The 25,135-nt window shown below is 42.0% G+C and overlaps 1 protein-coding gene across 3 annotated transcripts in view; it reads right to left on the reverse strand.

Annotated features, from left to right (window-relative positions):
* The window catches only part of LOC128684855 (uncharacterized), a 503,715-nt gene that overhangs the window by 53,796 nt on the left and 424,784 nt on the right, over positions 1–25,135 (reverse strand). For all 3 annotated transcript variants that reach the window (XM_053771165.2, XM_053771164.2, XM_053771163.2), the window contains one exon: positions 3,386–5,205. In XM_053771165.2, the coding sequence (XP_053627140.2) occupies positions 3,386–5,110 (1,725 nt within the window). In that variant the 5' untranslated portion in view covers positions 5,111–5,205. The remainder of the gene's footprint in view (positions 1–3,385; positions 5,206–25,135) is intronic.

Raw genomic sequence — 25,135 nt, forward strand, 5'->3', positions numbered from 1 at the left:
CTGTACTTATCTAGCAGCTCTTCTCTCCTACCCTTCCCAATATCCACTCATGTATTTATCCAACCTATTTTTAAAGCTACACAACGTTCTGGCCTCTATAACTGTACTTGGGAGTTTGTTCCACTCATCCACAACTCTATTACCAAACCAGTACTTTCCTATATCCTTTGTAGATGAATTGTTCAGAGAACCGACATGTTGATAAATTAGACACGTGCAACTCTTGGGTATCTTTACTGAGGAAACGTTTTGCCACACAGTGGCTTCATCAGTCCATACATAGGAGAAACTTGAAGAACAGGAGGAGAATGAGGTAATCAGTCCCTCAACCTTGAGTCTATGTGTTCAGTCCATCAATCTTGAATAGAATACGGCATGTGAGCGGAGAAGCAGCTTATAAACCGTATGGCAGGAGAGGTGCAGCAGTCATAGGTGGTGTCACATTTGTTCAATGTGGAAGTAGGTCCTGTTCTTCAAGTTTCTCCTACGTATGGACTGATGAAGCCACTGTGTGGCGAAACGTTTCCTCAGTAAAGATACCCAAGAGTTGCACATGTGTCCAATTTATCATCCTATATCCTTCCTGAATCTGAATTTTTCCAACTTAAAACCATTGCTGCGAGTCCTGTCTAGGCTAGATATTTTCAGCACACTATTTACATCCCCTTTATTTATTCCTGTCTTCCATTTATTCACCTCAATCATATCCCCCCTAATTCTACGTCTTTCTAGAGAGTGCAGATTCAGGGCACTTAGTCTATCCTCATAGGGAAGGTTTCTGATACATGAGATCAACTTTGTCATCCTCCTTTGTACATTTTCCAGAGAATTTATATCCATTCTGTAATACGGTGACCATATCAGAGGAAACTAAGTGGGGGAAGTCGACTGCCTCAATAAACTGTGAAACACCACACACGGTGGAAAAACACCGACACTACGAAGGAACAAGAGCAGATATTCACCGTGACCTGGTAAAATATAGTCAGAAGATCCCGGATTGGAGGATTGGTCATCACAACAATGTTGTGTGCTACCCCAAGAAAAATGGTAGGCTGAATGACTAGAAAATTTAAAAAGAGAGACTGAGCCACAGCGGATATTTGTATTCTCTAGGATGGAATATTGCTGTATAGTAACGGCCCTCTTCCAGGCAGGAGGAATTACAGAACTGGAAAACATACACAAAACCTTCACTATTCGCATAAATTCAGTGAAGCATCTGAACTACTGGAAATACTTGAAGTACTTTGAACTGTACTCCTTGAAACGTAGATCAGACTGTTGGTGCCAACCGCGCGCAGTCCAGCATATGCACGACAAGCAGGCTGATCATAAACTGACCTGAGGAACTTATTAAGTTCCCTCTTAAAAATAGCCAGAGATTTGTTGGTAATTCACCTTATGCACAGAGGTGTTGAAAAGTCTTGGTTTCCTTACATTTATTGAGCTCTTAGTATACCAATCTGACCCCCGTTTTTCATTGGAAGTACTGTATTTTGCAGTCTGCCAAGCTTCCTCCTTTCATATGGAGTGATTTTTACGTGCAGGATTCGGACCAGTCACTCCAGAATTTTCCAGGTGTAGATTATGATGTATTTTTCGCCTTCGATACACCCTTGTGGATCATTCAGGGCAAGGTGTGGCGGAGGACTGATAGTCCGTCTTGAGAATGACAGTGTTAGATCTCAAACTGAGGATCACAACAATGTTGTTACTGCAACTCCAATGAAAATAATAGGCTGGATGATCAGGCAGGAAAAATTATAGAACTGCAAAACATACGTAGTCTTCACTGTTTGTATAAATTCAGGGAGGGGGGCCACCTGTGTTGAAGTTGTCGAGTGAGAGAAGACAAGCATGGCGACCACCACCATCACAGGCAGGAGATGGATCATTACCTACCAGGAAGCCAGGAGTTAAAAGTCCGTGGCCAATTCACAACGAGTAGGCACCGTCTCAAACTCCCTTGATGGTGAAGGGCTTCTGATCCAAGCACCTGGACCAAACCCAATTACCTTTCATTCTGCAGGAGTTGTATGACCCACAGGTGTTTAGTGCTTCTATAAGAATATGACTTTTCTTACTATAACCAAATGAGGTGAGAGAGAGAAGCTCCTGGAGCTCTGCAGTGATGTCTTCTGACTTGTTGAGGTTATTAACAACGCCAAAATAAAAATAATACTCAAAGACAGTTTATTTAATACCAGTTGGAAAATCTCCAAATCTAAGATAATGTGATTGAACTATTTTTATATAGATTATATAACGGGATAAGAATCTTGCCTCAGCTCATACCAAAGCTCATTCCTATCTATGATATACTGTCTCTCCCTTCCCCTCTCCTCAGGTTGCGACCCACAACACACACACAGGAATTATCTACTATCAGGTGAAAACAACAGGAGTACGGGGACGTGTCCACAAACGTTGGCCACCCTGTCTACCAGCTCACTTCCAGAAAACATTAACTCACCAAGAATTAAAAAAAGCCAACTTGGCAGGCACACTGCTTGACTAATATCAGAGGATGCAAACACTTAAAACACTTCAAGGCTTGAAACACACTCAGACAAACATTAAAAGTAGAAACATAAAAACCCTCCAATGTAAAAATGAAAACTACCTTTTTTTATATCCTGTCAGCACCACTTCTACCAGAAGCCTCTTCTTCCAAACAGGAAGGCAGGTAGGCCTATTCTCCACATTTCAAATAGGTTTAGTATTTTTCGTTACCGTCTAATCGGTAAGAATATTACTCTCGTGTTTCCTCATATATCCACGATTCTAGCAAATCTACAACATTTATGATTGAATAGCCAATCTTTCCTTTGTACGAGATAAAGTTCCCACAGCCTGAGTCTTAATGAAGAATTAGACAGGTGCAACATCAGTGGCTTTGTCAATACAAGGATATATTATGAAGACTGTAGAACTATATACAAAACATGAGGTAATCAGTCCCTCAGCTTTGGAGTTGAAGAGTATCAGATTCTTGAAGACTACAGTGCTCAACTCCAAGACTGTTTACCTCATCCTTTGTATATTGTTCTACAGTCTTCACATTATGTCCTTGTGTTGTATTGCCAAAGCCACTGGAGGGCGAAACGTCTACAAATAGATACCCAGATGTTACACATGTATCTAATACTTCATCTTGTCGGTACTGTATACAATTCATATATAATTTAGCTTTATCAAATATTTGAAGCCCAGGAAAATTACCTAATATTATTTTATATCAAATTCATAAAGTAAACAAGTTAAAATTAGAACTAACTCAGAACAGACAGAAAGGTCGTCCAATTTACATTTCCAGGTTAACTGCTGTAGTCACAGTATAGTGACTCTTTATCTTAAAAAGCTTTAAATCTTCTCAGCTTACCGGACTACATGAAGATGGAGATGCACTGGTTGTTGTGATGCTGAAGACACTCTTGTGCTGCTTGGAGTCGCTACCTGGAGTCCCAGATTTTACTGGTGGGGAATCTGGAGCACTCTTGAAGGTGTGTAGGTCTGTAGACTCTCTCTCTGGGTTAGGAGGAAGTGGTCGTTTCTTTGAGCACTTGGGTCCTGGACGTGAGTACTTGTATTTTGTACTACTGCTGTGTTTGGAGACCTTTTTTGTATTATCTGTGATATAGGGTGTTGACATTATGGGCGCTGGGATGCATATGGAAGTAGTCACCGGAGTACTTGACAAGTATGGATTAGGTATCACACTAGGTAAAGAAGACTGTGTTGCTGATGAAACAGGAACTAATGGGACACCAGCCTTTAAGAGTGATGCTAAACAAGAGGAAGATGAGACTGGCGTCGGGGCCATAATACCAGTGTCTGGAGGTTTTGAAAAGGACACTGCTAAAGTTGGTGGTGTTAACTGAGCAGCCGTCCTGGATGAGGAGAGCTTTCGAGAGGATTCATGACTAGGTTCCACGGCAGACAACTCAGTCACTGTTGTAGACTGAGTTGATATCTGTGGCGACAATATCCAGTAGTACTGTGTTGAAACATTAGGCGTCAGAGATGACGCTGAGAGAGATGCATTTAGATTTGGTTTGACCTGAGATGACTTTGTAGTTGTCTGAGAAGCAGGTGGAGACACTTTATTACTAAAACTGTCAAAAGCAACTGATGCTGGAATGAAAACCATTGGTGAGCCAGTCAACCCAACAGAGGAAGCAGCTGCCTTTGCTAAAGCATTTGGAACAGCTAAAGACACGTCTTTGGATGAAGAAGAATTAGCCGTAGAGAAATTCGATGACCCAACTACATCCATCACAGCAGGTGATACATGATATGGACCAGAAGCTGGCTGAGCATGGAATGTAGTGTTAAAGTGGGTACTCTTTTCTACCTGATTAAATTTGGCCTTTTCCTTGACAGACTGTTCATGCACCGACGAAGATGAATGTGGAACATGAGATGAGAGAGGAGTATTCAAATTCTTAGCGTTTTGAGTACCAACAACGTCTTTCAACGGAGGCAGACGAATTAGAGGCGGAGGCTTGGACAGTACTGAGGTTGGAGTTGACAACTTTTCTAAGCGTGGGACCCACGAAGAGTCTGATGTCTTTCTTTGAGGCGTGAGTATTGACGACAGTGGCGCAACCGATGGCTGGGTAGGAGAATCTGAATTCTTTGCTACAAGATGAGGATAAGCCTGCACAAAAGCACGATGAGATTCTGCAGTGTGAGAGGGAACCTGTGGCTTCTCAGACTGTGCTGTCTGGGGTGTGGCAGAGAACACTTTTTCGGGTTTGGCCACCACACCAGTATGGTATAAGTTTGCGTGTGAATGTCCTGCACTTGGTGTGCTCACCACCGACTGTGGGGCAGGGAAAACTGGAGACGGCATTGTTCGCATCGGCATCATCGGTGGGCCTACTGGGTACTTGCCCATGGGCGCCGCTAAAGCCGGTGAAATTGGAGACATCAAGGAGGAGCTAATTGCAGGGTGTGCAGCATATGGTGCACGGTTCAGTAGTGCAGATGATGGTGACAGCCAAGGCATGGCCATCAGGGAGGGATGAGCTGCTGTACCCTGATGTCGCAGTGGTACGAGAGGTGGTAGTGGCGGGTTGAGGGGAAGCACTCTGGAGTCACCCATACATGCAGAGGAATGTAGATCATAGCGAGGCCAACTCTTGTATGGTAGCTGTAGTCTGGCTTTCTTGACAGGCACTGCCTTCCCTCCATCGCTCTCTGAAACACAACATAACACTTATCACTCACATGAATGAAAACAATTATGTCTATAGTAAACAGTACACCATTAACTAGAGATGCATCTAGGAATACAACAATATACGCAAGTAAATGATATATTAATATTTACAAGAAAAATCACAATATCGTTAGTGAAACTGAAAATCTAAGAATGTATTCGATCCTGGTCCTCCTAGGTAGGAATCGTCAGTGCTGCTAACGTACCACGGAGGCCTGGTCATGGACCGGGTTGAGGGCACGTTGATCCCAGGAATACCCTCCAGGTAGGTAGGTAGACCACAAGTTTTTTTCAATCAGGCTTTCTATTGAAGTAACAATTTTGGCAAGCTCAACTAGTAGTAACCCTAGAGCACACTGTGTTGACTACATCCTAATCAGAAACACTCCATCTAATATATTTGTGAAACCTAGATATAATCGCTGGTCTGATTACCTTTGTCAACACTTTTTAATTGTTCGCTAAGTCTAGTGTTTACCCTGGTCAACACTATGTAGGTGTTGGCTAAATCTAGTGTTTGCCCTAGTCAACACTATGTAGGAGCACAAATTATCTACAATTGCCTTTGACAACCCAACCAGTAACTAACACAACATTAAACTAATCAGTAATAACATCATCTCAGAGAAATTATTCAATATTTAACCTTCCTGTGTTATTTAATACTCATTGTGCAATAAGCATTCCCTTATATAGTGAACATAATCATATTTTTAAAAATAAGTACTGAAAAAATATGGTTATCGGCCGAAAATTGGGTATTGATATATCAGTATCGGTGATGTTAGTGGATGAGTTGAAGGAAGAGTTGCTTCAAAAATTGTGTGTAGGATCTTTGCTCGGAGCTCGACTGTCTGGTGACCTGGGAGGGAAAACACAGTCGATTATGTACTGTCTGGTGACCTGGGAGGGAAAACCCAGTCGATTATGTACTGTCTGGTGACCTGGGAGGGAAAACACAGTCGATTATGTACTGTCTGGTGACCTGGGAGGGAAAACACAGTCGATTATGTACTGTCTGGTGACCTGGGAGGGAAAACACAGTCGATTATGTACTGTCTGGTGACCTGGGAGGGAAAACACAGTCGATTATGTACTGTCTGGTGACCTGGGAGGGAAAACACAGTCGATTATCTACTGTCTGGTGACCTGGGAGGGAAAACACAGTCGATTATGTACTGTCTGGTGACCTGGGAGGGAAAACACAGTCGATTATGTACTGTCTGGTGACCTGGGAGGGAAAACACAGTCGATTATGTACTGTCTGGTGACCTGGGAGGGAAAACACAGTCGATTATGTACTGTCTGGTGACCTGGGAGGGAAAACACAGTCGATTATGTACTGTCTGGTGACCTGGGAGGGAAAACACAGTCGATTATGTACTGTCTGGTGACCTGGGAGGGAAAACCCAGTCGATTATGTACTGTCTGGTGACCTGGGAGGGAAAACACAGTCGATTATGTACTGTCTGGTGACCTGGGAGGGAAAACCCAGTCGATTATGTACTGTCTGGTGACCTGGGAGGGAAAACCCAGTCGATTATGTACTGTCTGGTGACCTGGGAGGGAAAACACAGTCGAGTATGTACTGTCTGGTGACCAGGGAGGGAAAACCCAGTCGATTATCTACTGTCTGGTTTATAAATGAGACACTAATGCAATATTTAGGTATCTTTATTCTGAAAATATTTCGTCAGCCAGTGGCTTCTTCAGTCCAGTGAAGAGAAAAGTGGAAGATGAGGAGGAGTTTGAAGTAATGACTGAACACATCGACTCCAGGCCGAGGGACTGATTACCTCAGACACTTCCCGATCTTCCACCTTTCTGTGCATTGGACTGAAGAAGCCACTGAGTGGTGAAACGCTCCCAGACTAAAGATAATCAAATGTTACACAGTCTTATTTATCAACTTGTCGGTTACCTAAACCGTTTATTGACATGTACTGTCAGGTTCCAGATTAAGAGACTAAGTCCAGGACTGAACACTGTCTGTGCTGCTTTTAAATGTTCATACACACAATACCTGAGTTGTTTTTTTTTTTTCACGAAAACTAATAATTTTATGATTAACGAGGATACTGCTCCTTTGTGTTTACCTCTGATGAGTTCAGAGAGTCTTTCTACTCCCAGATCTCGGCCATGGGAAAGGCTCGTCTGGTGCTAGCCTGGTCAACCAGGCTGTTGCTGCTAGTGGCCCGCTGCCACACATATCCATCACAGCCTGGTTGATCTGGTACCTGGTGAAGATACTTGTCCAGTTTCCTCTTGAAGACTTCTACACTCGTCCCGGCAGTGTTTCTGATATCGTCTGGTAAGACGCTGAATAATCTGGGACCGAGGGTTAAAATGCAAATGCGTTACTACATGTGGTGTAAGACCAGAACACTGAGGAAGATCCAGGTTGTATCACCAAGTAGTGTCGCAGTTCAGTTATTCACAAAGACGCCCTTGTTTCCAAGACAATCAATGAGACTAGAAAAACAAGTGAGAAATGATTTTGAACTGCTTCTCGATGTCCTCAAAATGGCGAACTGTATCCGGATTCATTAAAAAACATATATTCTGAGAGCTGTACAAAGATACGGAAGCCAACTTCACCAAAATGTTGTCAGAGGCGCGATGGCTATCCCGTGGGTGGACAAAATGCTTGTACTGAGAAACTACCGAGTGTCAGAGGTAGTAAAGTTACCTTTCATGGCCTCGAGTTTTGATCATATCAACAAACTCAATATCAGTCTTCCAGATGCGGGTAGGGAAATTTTCATGGCAACGTGAAAAAAAAAATATCTGATTTCCAAATTTTTGATAAGTATATTTGAGAACAAAAAGACACAATACCGTGACTGGAACAATACACAAATATCTCGCACATAGGAGATTCCTCCGATGAGTTTCGGGAGTCTTACTACTCTCGGAGCTCGGCCATGGGCCAGGGCTCCGAGAGTAGTCACGGTCCGACTTGCCACGGTCCGACTTGGACCGTGACTTGTAAATGGTCCAAGTCGAACCGAAACGTAGTTATAAGCTTCTCTTTCCAAAGTGCGGATTATTTGTGTATATTGGAGACTGTGGCTGGGAAGATGGGGTAGAGCCAGCAGCGGAGACACACCAGATAGAAACTTCACGCGGCTGTCACTCGTACCTTCATACATGGGAAAAACTAAACGCGCAAGAATTCCAAGTTACGAGTTCTTAATCCACTTGCTGTTGATGTGACTGCTCATTATTCTGAAGCTCTACTAAAGCTCCACACAGATTACATTAAAAAACAGTCAAGACATTTGCAAAAGCACAAATTACTGGTTTACCATGTTGGATATCAGAATACAAGGAGCTAGCTGAGCAAGCAACAGCCATATTGGTCATGTCTGAGGAAGCCAGACTTCTCACCTTTAGTTTTAATTAAGTCAAAGAAAAGGTACGTATTTTTGAATGTGGCTTCCCTCATGCGGGTGTACCTCAAAGTTGCCTCACGCCACTCCCGTCATGCGGGTGTACCTCAAAGTTGCCTCACGCCACTCCCGTCATGCGGGTGTACCTCAAAGTTGCCTCACGCCACAACTTAAACTGAGAGCACACTTAAGTACAACAGCATCCAAGCCACTGAATCACAAAATATACGTAATTAGGTCTCTCATAGCCTGGTTGATCTGTAACACGGCGGATGTAGTGATTCAAGTTTCCTCCTGAACCCTAACTCTCCTCCTACTCCTCAAGGTTCAAGGAACCTAACTCTGTTTATAAAACTTACTCTGTGACATTTCCGGGACTAGTATCCCTGAGGCCCAGTCTCAGACTAGACTTCCTGGTTGCTGCCCTGATCAACCACAGTGTTGGTGCTGGCCTCACAGTGTACATTCTTACAAGTGAGTTAAGGTGCTAAGCAACACACCTGTGCCTCGAGTGCTCTACATTGGTTATTATATAAACGGTATATGAAACCGACCTGTGGTACAACACTGGGGTGTCTTTATTGTACACAAGTTTCCCCAGTCGCTGCCTTTATTAATATAATGCAGAAAATAAACGATGGAAGACGTGAAGAGGTAATTTGAAGCAATCATTTTCTCAACTTTGACAAGAGGTCTTCACGTCCCCGGCGTTGATCAACCTAAATCTTGACATTTATCAAAAGACTCAAAATATCGTGTCGCTACGTTATAATAGTTTATTCCACACAATTCCTGATTGGCCAGGCTGTGGTACCTACGATGGATTGTATGCAGTGAGCATGAATAGCCTATTAGTGGTTCTGGGGATCATCGCCCCCACATCTCGGTCCTAGACCAGTCCTAAAAAAGGGAAATGAAATATTACAGCATCATTGAGAAATATACAGATAGGTAAACGTGATTATATACAAAATTTAATTAAGAGTTACCTCTCATCGTACAAAGAAAATACAAAGAATCGTGCTATGATATACCGTTGATGAGTATCAAGAGTGGAACGACTCCCGGAGCCCGAGCAGGAGTCGGGCTAGAATGCAAAACATGTAATGAAATTCTGCATGACACTCTTGAGAGGACGGTAACCCGTCTCTAATCTACCAACCTTGCGGCAGGTTTGTGTAAAAACCAGAAGCGGAAACAAAGAAACCTGCCATCACTACTACTGTGATCCTCCTCACGGTAGTAGTCACGAAAGTTTAATACCTGCCTTTGATATACCTTAGTTTTGATGAGTTTCGAGAGGTTTTCTACTCCCGGAGCCCTACCATAGTCCAGGCTTGTCTGGTGTTTGCCTGGTCAACCAAACCACTTACAAAGACGTGATACTGGAAGGAGCCATTCCAATATTATACGAAGCGGGAGGAACAATATGTTTAAAACATGTGTAATAAGAGCTGAGGTAAAGTACTCGACGCAGAGAAAATTCCATCACTATTAAAGCAGCTTTGGTGCGTTATCCTCAAACACGAGATAAATTATATCAGAGTGCTAATTATCTTCGCCAGGAAACTTTGCCAGATTCCCTCAAAAGATTCCTCCATAAGCAGGCTGCCTCCGACGACGGGCAACAATCTTCCAGCACCAACAGGCTGACTAATCAAGCCCCAGGCATTGCCAACCATTCCCGCTAAGACAATGACGTGATTATTCCCCCTCAGTTGTTAATAATAACAGCTTGTTGCTGACTTATAGTCCCACTCTCAAAATATCTTATAGTAAAACTTCTCCCTGTTTAAAGTCTCTCTCAAATAACACCTTTGCCATCACTTCTGGAACCAAAGCTACTATATTACGACTGTATATTCGTACATACTCTTTTTAACACCAAAACATTTTAATGTGAACTATTTTAGCGTGGCCATCCAGAGGAGAAATGCTTGCTGTATACTTGGCTCGTGTCCGGCTTTGGAGAAGCTGAAGAAGATTCATAATCTTTGATATAATGTACCAATGTATTCATGTTTGTATTTTTTTTTGTCAGTGTATTCTGTTTATAAATAAAGTTTGCATAGAATATAGAATATAGAGGGTGGAAGGAGAAGAAAATATTCAAACAGTCCCAAGAAGAACCTTGAGGTTTCCCTTGAAGTACGTTTATTCTCTTTTCTGAGGATGAGATATATATATATATATATATATATATATATATATATATATATATAAAGCTGAAGGGGGTAGGGGAGTTTCGGTGGGGGGAAATAAATGGGATTAAATCTGGAGTATCTGAGAGAGTTAGAGCTAAGGAAGGGGTAGCAGTAATGTTGAAGGATCAGTTATGGAAGGAGAAAAGAGAATATGATGTGTAACTTCAAGGATTATGTGGATTAAAGTAAAGGTTGGATGCGGAAAGTGGGTCATAATAAGCGTGTATGCACCTGGAGAAGAGAGGAATGTAGAAAAGAGAGAGAGAGATTTTGGGAGATGTTTTAAGTGAATGAATAGGAACCTTTGAACCAAGTGAGAGAGTAATTGTGGTAGGGGATCTGAATGCTAAAGTAGGAGAAACTTTTAGAGAGGATGTGGTAGGTAAGTTTGGGGTGCCAGGTGTACATGAAAATGGGAGCCCTTTGATTGAACTTTGTATAGAAAGGGGTTTAGTTATAGGTAATACATATTTTAAGAAAAATGGGATAAATAAGTATACAAGATATGATGTAGGGCGAAATGACAGTAGTTTGTTGGATTATATATTGGTAGATAAAAGACTGTTGAGTAGACTTCAGGATGTACATGTTTATAGAGGGGCCACAGATATATCAGATCACTTTTTAGTTGTAGCTACACTGAAAGTAAAAGGTAGATGGGATACAAGGAGAATAGAAGCATCAGGGAAGAGAGAGGTGAAGGTTTATAAACTAAAAGAGGAGGCAGTTAGGGTAAGATATAAACAGCTATTGGAGGATAGATGGGCTAATGAGAGCATAGGCAATGGGGTCGAAGAGGTATGGAGTAGGTTTAAAAATGTAGTGTTAGAGTGTTCAGCAGAAGTTTGTGGTTACAGGAAAGTGGGTGCGGGAGGGAAGAGGAGCGATTTGTGGAATGATGATGTAAAGAGAGTAGTAAGGGAGAAAAAGTTAGCATATGAGAAGTTTTTACAAAGTAGAAGTAATGCAAGGAGGGAAGAGTATATGGAGAAAAAGAGAGAGGTTAAGAGAGTGGTGAAGCAATGTAAAAAGAGAGCAAATGAGAGAGTGGGTGAGATGTTATCAACAAATTTTGTTGAAAATAAGAAAAAGTTTTGGAGTGAGATTAACAAGTTAAGGAAGCCTAGAGAACAAATGGATTTGTCAGTTAAAAATAGGAGAGGAGAGTTATTAAATGGAGAGTTAGAGGTATTGGGAAGATGGAGGGAATATTTTGAGGAATTGTTAAATGTTGATTAAGATAGGGTAGCTGTGATTTCGTGTATAGGGCAAGGAGGAATAACATCTTGTAGGAATGAGGAAGAGCCAGTTGTGAGTGTGGGAGAAGTTCGTGAGGCAGTAGGTAAAATGAAAGGGGGTAAGGCAGCCGGGATTGATGGGATAAAGATAGAAATGTTAAAAGCAGGTGGGGATATAGTTTTGGAGTGGTTGGTGCAATTATTTAACAAATGTATGGAAGAGGGTAAGGTACCTAGGGATTGGCAGAGAGCATGCATAGTTCCTTTGCATAAAGGCAAAGGGGACAAAAGAGAGTGCAAAAATTATAGGGGGATAAGTCTGTTGAGTATACCTGGTAAAGTGTATGGTAGAGTTATTATTGAAAGAATTAAAAGTAAGATGGAGAATAGGATAGCAGATGAACAAGGAGGCTTTAGGAAAGGTAGGGGGTGTGTGGACCAGGTGTTTACAGTGAAACATATAAGTGAACATTATTTAGATAAGGCTAAAGAGGTTTTTGTGGCATTTATGGAAAAGGCGTATGACAGGGTGGATAGGGGGGCAATGTGGCAGATGTTGCAGGTGTATGGTGTAGGAGGTAGGTTACTGAAAGCAGTGAAGAGTTTTTACGAGGATAGTGAGGCTCAAGTTAGAGAATGTAGGAAAGAGTGAGATTATTTCCCAGTAAAAGTAGGCCTTAGACAAGGATGTGTGATGTCACCGTGGTTGTTTAATATATTTATAGATGGGGTTGTAAGAGAAGTAAATGCGAGGGTCTTGGCAAGAGGCGTGGAGTTAAAAGATAAAGAATCACACAAAGTGGGAGTTGTCACAGTTGCTCTTTGCTGATGACACTGTGCTCTTGGGAGATTCTGAAGAGAAGTTGCAGAGGCTGGTGGATGAATTTGGTAGGGTATGCAAAAGAAGAAAATTAAAAGTGAATACAGGAAAGAGTAAGGTTATGAGGATAACAAAAAGATTAGGTGATGAAAGATTGGATATCAGATTGGAGGGAGAGAGTTTGGAGGAGGTGAATGTATTCAGATATTTGGGAATGGACGTGTCAGCGGATGGGTCTATGAAAGATGAGGTGAATCATAGAATTGATGAGGGGAAAAGGGTGAGCGGCGCACTCAGGAGTCTGTGGAGACAAAGAAATTTGTCCTTGGAGGCAAAGAGGGGAATGTATGAGAGCATAGCTTTACCAATGCTCTTATATGGGTGTGAAGCATGGGTGATGAATGTTGCAGCGAGGAGAAGGCTGGAGGCAGTGGAGATGTCATGTCTGAGGGCAATGTGTGGTGTGAATATAATGCAGAGAATTCGTAGTTTGGAAGTTAGGAGGAGGTGCGGGATTACCAAAACTGTTGTCCAGAGGGCTGAGGAAGGGTTGTTGAGGTGGTTCGGACATGTAGAGAGAATGGAGCGAAACAGAATGACTTCAAGAGTGTATCAGTCTGTAGTGGAAGGAAGGCGGGGTAGGGGTTGGCCTAGGATAGGTTGGAGGGAGGGGGTAAAGGAGGTTTTGTGTGCGAGGGGCTTGGACTTCCAGCAGGCATGCGTGAGCGTGTTTGATAGGAGTGAATGGAGACAAATGGTTTTTAATACTTGACGTGCTGTTGGAGCATGAGCAAAGTAACATTTATGAAGGGATTCAGGGAAACCGGCAGGCCGAACTTGAGTCCTGGAGATGGGAAGTACAGTGCCTGCACTCTGAAGGAGGGGTGTTAATGTTGCAGTTTAAAAACTGTAGTGTAAAGCACCCTTCTGGCAAGACAGTGATGGAGTGAATGATGGTGAAAGTTTTTCTTTTTCGGGCCACCCTGCCTTGGTGGGAATCGGCCAGTGTGTTATTTTCATATAGTCGGACTTGAGTCCTGGAAATGGGAAGTACAATGCCTGCACTTTAAAGGAGGGGTTTGGGATATTGGCAGTTTGGAGGGATATGTTGTGTATCTTTATATGTGTATGCTTCTAGACTGTTGTATTCTGAGCACCTCTGCAAAAACAGTGATAATGTGCGAGTGTGGTGAAAGTGTTGAATGATGATGAAAGTATTTTCTTTTTGGGGATTTTCTTTCTTTTTTGGGTCACCCTGCCTCGGTGGGAGACGGCCGACTTGTTGAAATATATATATATATATATATATATATATATATATATATATATATATATATATATATATATATATATATATATATATATATATATATATATAATATAGGGAGGTACCACCTCTAGAACTGTCCTAGGGACCTTCATCCTCCGAGAAAAGAATAAACTTGCTTCAGGGAAAACTCAAGGTTCTCCCTGAAGCTGTTTGAGAATTTTCTCCTACCACTCCCTATATTTCAAGTATGTTTTATTTAAAGACATTATATATATATATATATATATATATATATATATATATATATATATATATATATATATATATATATATATATATATATATATATATATATATACACTCACATATCCTGACATTTTGTGCTGCCTAGACTAATATTATATATTTTTTCCAACAAATATTACTGCAATCACCATATTCTGCACAAACTTATTTAACACTTATTTAACGACTGGTCCGAACCCTTGACTGGTCCGAACCCTTGACTGGTTTCAAACAGTTCCGTTGGACAATAAAGCAGACTGTAAACGGATGGGGTTGTAGGCGCCCTTATAAACACAAACATTAAATATATATCAGGAACGTGCACGGTAAGCTGTCCAATATACAAAAACAGTTAGAAACAGAAATACAAATAGCTAGAGCTTCATTTAAGGAGGTTATTAATAGAATATTCAAGAGGTTGCTAGTAGAATTGCAGTAAATCAACCATTCAAATCATTATGAAGCTGTGTGTAGTCTGTGGTCAGTCAAACAAATGGGCTTCCACATGGATAAATTGTCATTTGTGTGGAAATTGGTGTCACGCCCCTTGTGCAGATATCCAAGAACTAGCTACAAGCAGTGTTAAAACAGGGAAATGTTTTTGGGTATGCCCAAATGAGATAAATCTGTGGACTAAAATCACAAGGGTATTAAAAGAGGACAACATCAAAGCTGCTTTCATAGACAACCTGGAAGCTTTCTACAACAGATGGGAACATAAAAAGTCTGTGCTGAATGGTACTGCCCTTGATACTGGCCATGTAGTCAGAAACTGTAAGGCTGGAGATGAAGTCCTGGTAGTCAGTAAATGTGGGGCTGATAGTGCTGTCCTGGGAGACAGTAATGGTGAAGCTGGAGGTGCTGTCCTGGGAGACAGTAATGGTGAAGCTGGAGGTGCTGTCCTGGGAGACAGTAATGGTGAAGCTGGAGGTGCTGTCCTGGGAGACAGTAATGGTGAAGCTGGAGATGCTGTCCTGGGAGACAGAAATGGTGAAGCTGGAGATTTTGTCCAGGTAGTCGGGAACTATACGCAGGAAGGAATACATATAAATGACCTCATAGGGGACAGGAGCCATAGTAGGGAAACAAGTGTAGTCAAAGATAAGATAAAACCAATATTGCAAACTAGAAATACCGCAGGAAATAGCAAACAAGAGGACTCCACTAGCAATAGTGAGGATATATTACCAAAAACAACTGGTGGGAGCTCCATTGTTGGTGCTAGGGAGGATAGAAGTAAGACAGGGAAACATGCACCAACAGGGAATACAGTCACAGAAACCCAAGGCAAACGGAAACCAAGCCTGTGCACATACTATGCACTTGGTATCTGCTGGCATGGGAAATCTGGGAAAACAGATGGGACGTGCAACTATGACCACCCTAGAAAATGCCATGCCCATATGACAACAGGAAAATGCAAACTCCCTTCCTGTAAGCTTTTTCACCCTGAACTGTGTACCTCTTCAGTACAGGAAAGACTGTGCTATAACTTAAATTGCCAGGCATACCATCTAAAGGGGACAAAAAGATACAAAACATCCAGGCCATGGGAAAACCTGGGTAGCCACAGCCACTCAAGAGGGAGAGGTTTTTTAGTGCCAGGAAGGAAAAAAAACTGGCAGGAAATGGCAGAAATCGTACACCAAATCCAGTCATTCCTGGAGTGGAACCACAGTCGATGGCCTCCACTCCAAACCAACAGATACAGATACTAATGCCGGAAAAAAATCCCCCCCCCCAGTACCAACAATACCACCAGTCCGATAACATTCTTCTTTGCAAATATACAGGGTCTAAAGCCAGCAACAAACAACAAAATACCTTTCATCCGTGGACTGCTTGCAGAGGCAAAGGCAATGTTCGTGGCTTTCACTGAGACCCACATAAAGGATCACTTGGACAACGAAATATGGATCCCAGGTTACAACCTATACAGATGTGACAGAGTGAACAGGCAAAAGGGGGGGGGGGGGGTTGGCCTGTACATTGCAGAGTCACTTGTTTGCACAGAACTGCTTAATGCCTCAAATGATGTAGTGGAAGTTTTAGCAGTAAAGGTCGAGAACCAAAACCTAGTCATTGTGGTAGTCTACAAGCCTCCGGATGCAACATCCCAGCAATTCCAGGAACAGCTGTTAAAAATTGACCACTGTCTGGAAAATCTTCCAGCTCCTGCACCCAACATCTTGCTCCTGGGGGATTTCAACTTAAGGCACCTAAAATGGAGGAATATAGCAAATAATATTGTTGCAGTAATAACACCAGGAGGCAGCTCTGATGAAAACTCACACTCACACGAGCTTTTAAATCTCTGCACAAAATTCAATTTAAACCAGCAAATAATAGAGCCTACTAGACTGGAGAATACACTAGACCTCATCTTCACTAACAATGATGATCTGATAAGAAATGTCACCATATCAAAAACAATATACTCAGATCACAACATAATTGAGGTTCAGACATGTATGCGTGGAGCCCCAGACCGACATAATGAGACTAGTCACGAGGGAGCATTCACCAAATTCAACTTCAATAACAAAAACATAAAGTGGGACCAAGTAAACCAATTCCTAACCGATATAAGCTGGGAAGATATACTAAGCAACACAGACCCCAACTTATGCCTAGAACAGATTAACTCGGTGGCACTCGATGTTTGCACAAGGCTTATTCCTCTAAGAAAAAGGAGGAGTAGATGTAAAATAGAAAGAGACAGGCGCTCCCTTTACAGGCGACGGAAAAGAATAACAGAGCGGCTAAAAGAGGTCAATATATCTGAAATGCGTAGGGAGACACTGGTCAGAGAAATAGCAAGCATCGAACTTAAGCTAAAAGAATCCTTTAGGAGTCAGGAATCGCGGGAAGAACTAAAAGCCATAAATGAAATCGAAAGAAACCCAAAGTATTTCTTCTCCTATGCCAAATCAAAATCGAGAACAACGTCCAGTATTGGGCCCCTACTTAAACAAGATGGGTCCTACACAGATGACAGCAAGGAAATGAGTGAGCTACTCAAGTCCCAGTATGACTCAGTTTTTAGCAAGCCGCTAACCAGACTGAGAGTCGAAGATCAAAATGAATTTTTTATGAGAGAGCCACAAAATTTGATTAACACAAGCCTATCCGATGTTATCCTGACGCCAAATGACTTCGAACAGGCGATAAATGACATGCCCATGCACTCTGCCCCAGGGCCAGACTCATGGAACTCTGTGTTCATCAAGAACTGCAAGAAGCCCCTATCACGAGCCTTTTCCATCCTATGGAGAGGGAGCATGGACACGGGGGTCGTCCCACAGTTACTAAAAACAACAGACATAGCCCCACTCCACAAAGGGGGCAGTAAAGCAACAGCAAAGAACTACAGACCAATAGCACTAACATCCCATATCATAAAAATCTTTGAAAGGGTCCTAAGAAGCAAGATCACCACCCATCTAGAAACCCATCAGTTACACAACCCAGGGCAACATGGGTTTAGAACAGGTCGCTCCTGTCTGTCTCAACTATTGGATCACTACGACAAGGTCCTAAATGCACTAGAAGACAAAAAGAATGCAGATGTAATATATACAGACTTTGCAAAAGCCTTCGACAAGTGTGACCATGGCGTAATAGCGCACAAAATGCGTGCTAAAGGAATAACAGGAAAAGTCGGTCGATGGATCTATAATTTCCTCACTAACAGAACACAGAGAGTAGTCGTCAACAGAGTAAAGTCCGAGGCAGCTACGGTGAAAAGCTCTGTTCCACAAGGCACAGTACTCGCTCCCATCTTGTTCCTCATCCTCATATCCGACATAGACAAGGATGTCAGCCACAGCACCGTGTCTTCCTTTGCAGATGACACCCGAATCTGCATGACAGTGTCTTCCATTGCAGACACTGCAAGGCTCCAGGCGGACATCAACCAAATCTTTCAGTGGGCTGCAGAAAACAATATGAAGTTCAACGATGAGAAATTTCAATTACTCAGATATGGTAAACATGAGGAAATTAAATCTTCATCAGAGTACAAAACAAATTCTGGCCACAAAATAGAGCGAAACACCAACGTCAAAGACCTGGGAGTGATCATGTCGGAGGATCTCACCTTCAAGGACCATAACATTGTATCAATCGCATCTGCTAGAAAAATGACAGGATGGATAATGAGAACCTTCAAAACTAGGGAGGCCAAGCCCATGATGACACTCTTCAGGTCACTTGTTCTATCTAGGCTGGAATATTGCTGCACACTAACAGCACCTTTCAAGGCAGGTGAAATTGCCGACCTAGAAAATGTACAGAGAACTTTCACGGCGCGCATAACGGAGATAAAACACCTCAATTACTGGGAGCGCTTGAGGTTCCTAAACCTGTATTCCCTGGAACGCAGGAGGGAGAGATACATGATTATATACACCTGGAAAATCCTAGAGGGACTAGTACCGAACTTGCACACGAAAATCACTCACTACGAAAGCAAAAGACTTGGCAGACGATGCACCATCCCCCCAATGAAAAGCAGGGGTGTCACTAGCACGTTAAGAGACCATACAATAAGTGTCAGGGGCCCGAGACTGTTCAACTGCCTCCCAGCATACATAAGGGGGATTACCAACAGACCCCTGGCAGTCTTCAAGCTGGCACTGGACAAGCACCTAAAGTCGGTTCCTGACCAGCCAGGCTGTGGCTCGTACGTTGGTTTGCGTGCAGCCAGCAGCAACAGCCTGGTTGGCCAGGCTCTGATCCACCAGGAGGCCTGGTCACAGACCGGGCCGCGGGGGCGTTGACCCCCGGAACTCTCTCCAGGTAAACTCCAGGTAAACACTGCCGCATTACAGCCCGGAAATACTCATGTGTACGTTATTTAATTCAAAATTTGCAAATATAACAACGACTTTATTCCTGCGAAAATTGACAGGCACGAGTCTTACTGGTCTGAGTAAGAGTTATTCCGGCCAGCACTTGGACGAGTGCATGAAGGTGCTCATCTTAGCAAACTAAGCTATCTAACAATAACTGGCAACACCCGGAGCATCAATAACACGCACTGGTGCGGACTGAGCTTCAACACACACCCGTACTTCCATTATTATTGTCTCAAACACAACGTAATAATATATAAACGCAGACGAGACAAGCCAGCTCATGAAATGTCCAAATGAAAAGTGAGTCGGTTAAGTGATAAAACCAGTTAACCCATCTATTTACTAATTTTTGTTTCCCAAATACGAAAAATATGAAAAAGTGTAAGCAAGGAATATGACTAATTTGGGTTCTTGAATCGTACCTTAAATAAGTAACTGCTAAAAGGTCTAAGAATAAAATTGTTTGCACTTGGGAACGAAGTCATTTTAAACTTGTACATGACGCTGCTACTGACTCGATTCAGATCCACAGCAGAAACCTCAGCATAGTGCACAGTGACAGGAGACAGACTACCTGGTAAAGTGCAGTGGGTGAGAAGGCCAGACAAGAGCAATGGGTAGGGTTACAGAAGGAGACAGATTGGTGATGTTCAGCGAGTGAGCTGCTGGTAGCCCAGAGTTAAAGTTGAGTTGTTGAGACTGTGGCCAACTTTCACAAGCCTTCAACTGAAGGTACAGCAGCCAGGAAAGAGAGTATCAATGGGAATACTCTCTACCACCATTTCATACATATTTTCCATTTTATAGCAAAGAACGCACCTATGATATACTGCATGGGTCCTGCCTATACAATACGACACCTCTAATAGAATCCAACATTGACTGAGGTGCAGCAAGAAAAGCCAGGCAACAGCAAATTCATATTTAGTAGATTTACGAGATGTGGTAGTCCCCTCGTACTGTTTTGCACTAGTTTATACTACTGGTAACAGTCCTCGATTCTCCTCCTCCCGGTTGATATCGATTCCGCACAATACAATGCGATGCAACAGATCACACACAATACCCAGCTACTTGGGATTAGAATCCAGGAAATAAATGTCATCTGCACACAATTACAATTTTTTTTTTTAATCAAAGAATGCATAGAGGGTTTTCAAAACAGCAAATTTTTAATATCTAAACCTCTATTTAATAATTTTCCGGAGCACAATGCAACAAAGCAAAAATATTAATAATGAAGAATGTAATATGAATGAAAAAAGGCATTCTTGGGGCCCTGTGGTGCACGAAGTTCCCAGAGTTCACCTATACAGTCCGACAGCTCTACGAGGTCGCTCAGGCTGATGAATTCAAGGTCTATGTTCAGTCAGGAGGAGACTGACAAGAAAGTAACGGCTGCAGTTGGGCGACCATTATAGGAGGTGATGAACATATACCAATGTTAGAATTCCCACGTATTGTAGCAAGTCAGAAGGGTGAGAATGTCTTAAATATTTTTCGTAACGCTTCAAATTTAGCGTACGGAGCGGCCGCTTATATTCAATGTTTAACTAACTTAATGCATATTGAACATATAACAGGACATGTCTGAGTACGTCATTCTCACTCAGTTGAGACACATTTTAATGATCTGTTTTTACTAACAACTAACGTCACACCAGGAAAGCTCTCAGCCTCATGACCTTATTACACTTATTATTCCAACGGCCTCATCTCCACCACGGGAAGTTCCACCCCTTATTTACTAGAAGCTCCACCGTAAGCCAACAAGGAACACAACCCATCACAGTTATTTATGGTTCTTGCATGTGACCGTGATCTTTAAACAAGGTCACAGACCGAATTTGAAAAGTAAGAAAATGATGATGAAAGGGAAGCATGGGAAAATGATAAAACAATGGTTAAGAGGAGCCATTGGAATTCCTCCAAACCCGGAATGATGACATGTCATCCGGCCAGAGTTTATGATTCCTGGAGACTGGAATAGCTTTTGATTTTTAAATTCTGGATCAGGGTATAAGTAAGCTTTATGCTGTTGTTGGAGGTCATCGCCCCCGCGGCCCTGTCCCCACACTACACCTCCTGGTTGCTGGTCTGATCGACTACTGTTGTCATTGACCGCACGTAGTCCAACGTATACACCACAGTTTAGCTGATCAGCAATTGATTCAAAGAACTTGTGTACCTTCTCTGTTGGTGTATGAAGAACGTGGAAAAATCAAGGACCTACGTGAAGTCTACATGGGGTGTGTTCCGAGTGTCAACGGCCTCGCGGTCCGGTCCCAGATCAAACCTCCCGGTGGACCTGATCAACCAGACTGTTGGTGATAGCTGCACAAAGTCCAACGTATGCGCCACAGCCTGGTAATGACTTAAGAAACTTGTCCCGTTCCTTCTTGAAGACAATCAAGGGTCTGTTGATAATCCTTCATGTGTATGAAGGGAGAACATTGTAAAAGTCTTGGTCCCTTCAAACTTAAGTTGTCCCTTAGTGTACTCACTGCACGCCAGCTTTTCACTGGGGGTAATTTGTACCGTTTTGTACAATTTGTGTGAGTAATTTCAGGTTAATCCCTCTACAATTTTCCAGGAGCAGATTATAATGAACCTCTCTTATCCACTTTCCAAGAAGTACAGGTCGACGGACTTTAGGAGTTTCTGGTAATTTAAGGGCTTAATTGAATCTATGCGAACAGTGATGGATCTCTGCACATTCTCTAAGTCTGCTATGAACGGAGATGTTGGAGTACAGCAGTACTCCAGCCTAGAGAGAACAAGTGACTTGATGGTGAGATCTGACATAATTACTCCCAAGTTTCTCACATTAGTCTTACAGTCTATTGAGTGATTCAAGTTTGTTTTATACTCTGTTCCAGTCTATTTTCTCAATCTTTCCATAAAGGAGTGACTGAAACCTGTCTTTACTGAATATATTGTTGGCTGGAAGACTTTGTTTATGTCTGGAGGTTTGTGTCCTCAATGAATGTCACTCTCATACTGATTCCAGTATTATCTGCAAAGGATGATACTGTGCTATAATTTATTCTTCTGTCTATGTCGGATATGAGACTGAGAAAGAGACTAAGGGTCAGTAGTGTGTCTTGAGGAACAAAGGTTTTCACAATGGCAGTTTATTATACTTTGGGTTCTATTCGTTACAAAATTAAATATCTATCTGCCTGCTTTTCCAATTATTCCTTTAGCATTCATGTTGTACGTTATTACACTATCATTGCACTTATCAAAGGTTTTGTCAGTCTGTATGTACCACTTCTGCATTTTGGTCTTCTAGCGTATCCAAGATCATGTTACAATGGTCTGGTAGTCGCTAGAAGCAGGAGTGATCTGCTCTAAACCCGTGTTGCCTTGGATTGTGCATATTTTGTGAATCTTAGTAGTTTGTGATCTTGTTTCTGTAAACTCTTTCCAAGACTTTTATTTGCGACGTCAGAGCTGTCTATAGCTCTTTGCTGGGTTGCCACCTTTGTGAAGTTGGGCGATATCTGTTGTTGTTAAAGACCGTGGGATAACGCCCATATCTAGGCTGAATATTTAAGGAACGCGATAATGACTTCTTGCCGTTCCTGATGAACTTAGAGTTCCGAGTCTAGACCTGAGGCAGTGTGTATGGGCAAGTTGTCAACTGTTTTTTCATGCAAGGGTTTGGGTTATGTAGGAAATTTTAGAGATGTTAAAGCTTTGAGTATCGTTCGTAAAAAACTCATTTGGACTGTCACCCTTTAGTCTGGTTAATGACTCACTGACCATAGTTATGCTAAAACTTCAGTATTTCATTAATTTACCTGCTATCGTCAGTATTAGTTTCATCTTGTTTAAGCAAGGGTCCGATATTGTATGTGACTTTGCACTGGATTTGCATTTAAGTAGCAGCATTTTGGATTTTTTTTTTCAATTTCATTAACTACTTTTAACTCCCTCTGTCTTCCTGGACTCTACAAGATTAACTCAATTTATGCTCAGTGTCTTCTATTTCTCCAGCAATTGTTTCGTTTCGCATATAATCGTAACACCCTTGAGAAGTTCTGTGATTCTTCATCTTCACCTGTTTAGGGAGCGTCTCCCTCTTTCTAGCTCCTACATCTTATTCCTCTGTGGTACGTGCCCTGAGCAAACTTCTAGTGCCACAGAATTCATCCTCGGATGATTCGGATTAACGTTATTCAATATCTTCCAAGCGTGTTTCATTAACGAATGTTTTTTTTTTTATCTCAGTTGATGTTTTTGTTGTTAACGTTGGATATGGTGAAAACATCCTCGTGACTATTCGTGTACTGATGGTCAGGAGCCGTGTGCATACAGGTCCAAACAGTGACTATAGTACGCTGTTTACTGTCTTCGACACCGTTATATTTCATGGTAGATCATCATTATGAATACATGGTCAAGGGTATTTTATGGTTTTGTCAGTTCCACTATTCGCCAGCTTAAGGTAATCTATAACAGAGGCTTAGTAAATCACTAACGTGAAACTGTTCATCTGAAGTGACTCCAGGAATTTTCTCTGAAATTACAGTATTTGCTATACCCTTCCATTTTAGATGTCTTAAGTTGAAGCCACTAAGCAACAGGATATATGGGGCTGGATTTGAGATATTTTCATGACAAGACTATTTGAAGTAACTCAGTCGAAATGAACGACTAATATACAGGCCAAATTTTCCCAGGTCCCTTTATTGCCAAGTTTTCCGGTAGCAAGTAAGTAGACTGAACCCTGGTATCCATATTTCCTTGTAAATGTAGTCTTTAATGTGTGTCTGTAAAAGTTACAAACACTGCGTTGGACTCGGCGAGGAGTCCACTAATAAACGCCATTTTGCTGTTTCTTGGTTTGAGATCTTGTATGTTTTCAAGCATAAATTATATATTACGTCAGCAACGTCACATTGAACGTGACAGTTGCATTCATACAGACACCACAAATTTAGCGTCAGGAAGCGATAATGGCAAGATATAATAAAAATGTGTCACCTGGAATGGAAACAAAGTCAGCTGGTGGCTCATCAGAGCCAACAGCTGATGTTTACATCTGGTCTTACATAATTTTCCTCTGGTTTCTTCTAGTTTATTTAATGACCTACACTGTAGTCTCTTAAGACCTCGGAAACGTTTGTTTCTGCCCCTGGAAAGGGAGCCAATGCCTCCGTCTGTACACAGTTTATCTCTGAACTCTGTGTAATATTACTGGCCAGGACTGACAGGGCAGTGATGAATGGTTTTGAAAACCGACAAGTTGAAGAATTGAGACACTTATGCAACACATGGGAATCTTTATTGAATAAATCTTTATTCAATAAAGATTCCCATGTGTTGCATAAGTGTCTCAATTCTTCAACTGACAGGGCACTTATTCCTTCGTCTCACACTTATCGAGGCGACTCTTAGTGTACCCGGAGAGTCCCTCTTTTTTTTTTTTTTTTTTGAGAGGTACCGTCTACCAAGTCTCATGCAATCATACGGGGTGATTTTGGTGTGCAAGTTTGAGATCATTAGCTCCAAGACTTTTCCCAGAGTACAGTTCAAGAGACGTCAAGCGTTCCAATTAGTTCAGATGTTGTAATACAGGGAGCAAAAGTTCTCTGTACATTTTCTAGATTAGCAGTCTAGCTTACCTTGAAGGTGGCCGTTAGTATACAGCAGCATTCCATCCTGGAGACAACGAATAACTTGAACAATATCACTGACTCAGCATTTCGTCTTGAACATCCTAGTTAAGGAAAATAACTAAAGGCTAATGACGAATTCACCCTCTCCGTAGCCAGTCATATATATATATATATATATATATATATATATATATATATATATATATATATATA

This window comes from Cherax quadricarinatus, chromosome 5 (assembly GCF_038502225.1).
Source record: "Cherax quadricarinatus isolate ZL_2023a chromosome 5, ASM3850222v1, whole genome shotgun sequence".
NCBI classification, from domain to species: Eukaryota; Metazoa; Arthropoda; class Malacostraca; order Decapoda; family Parastacidae; genus Cherax; species Cherax quadricarinatus.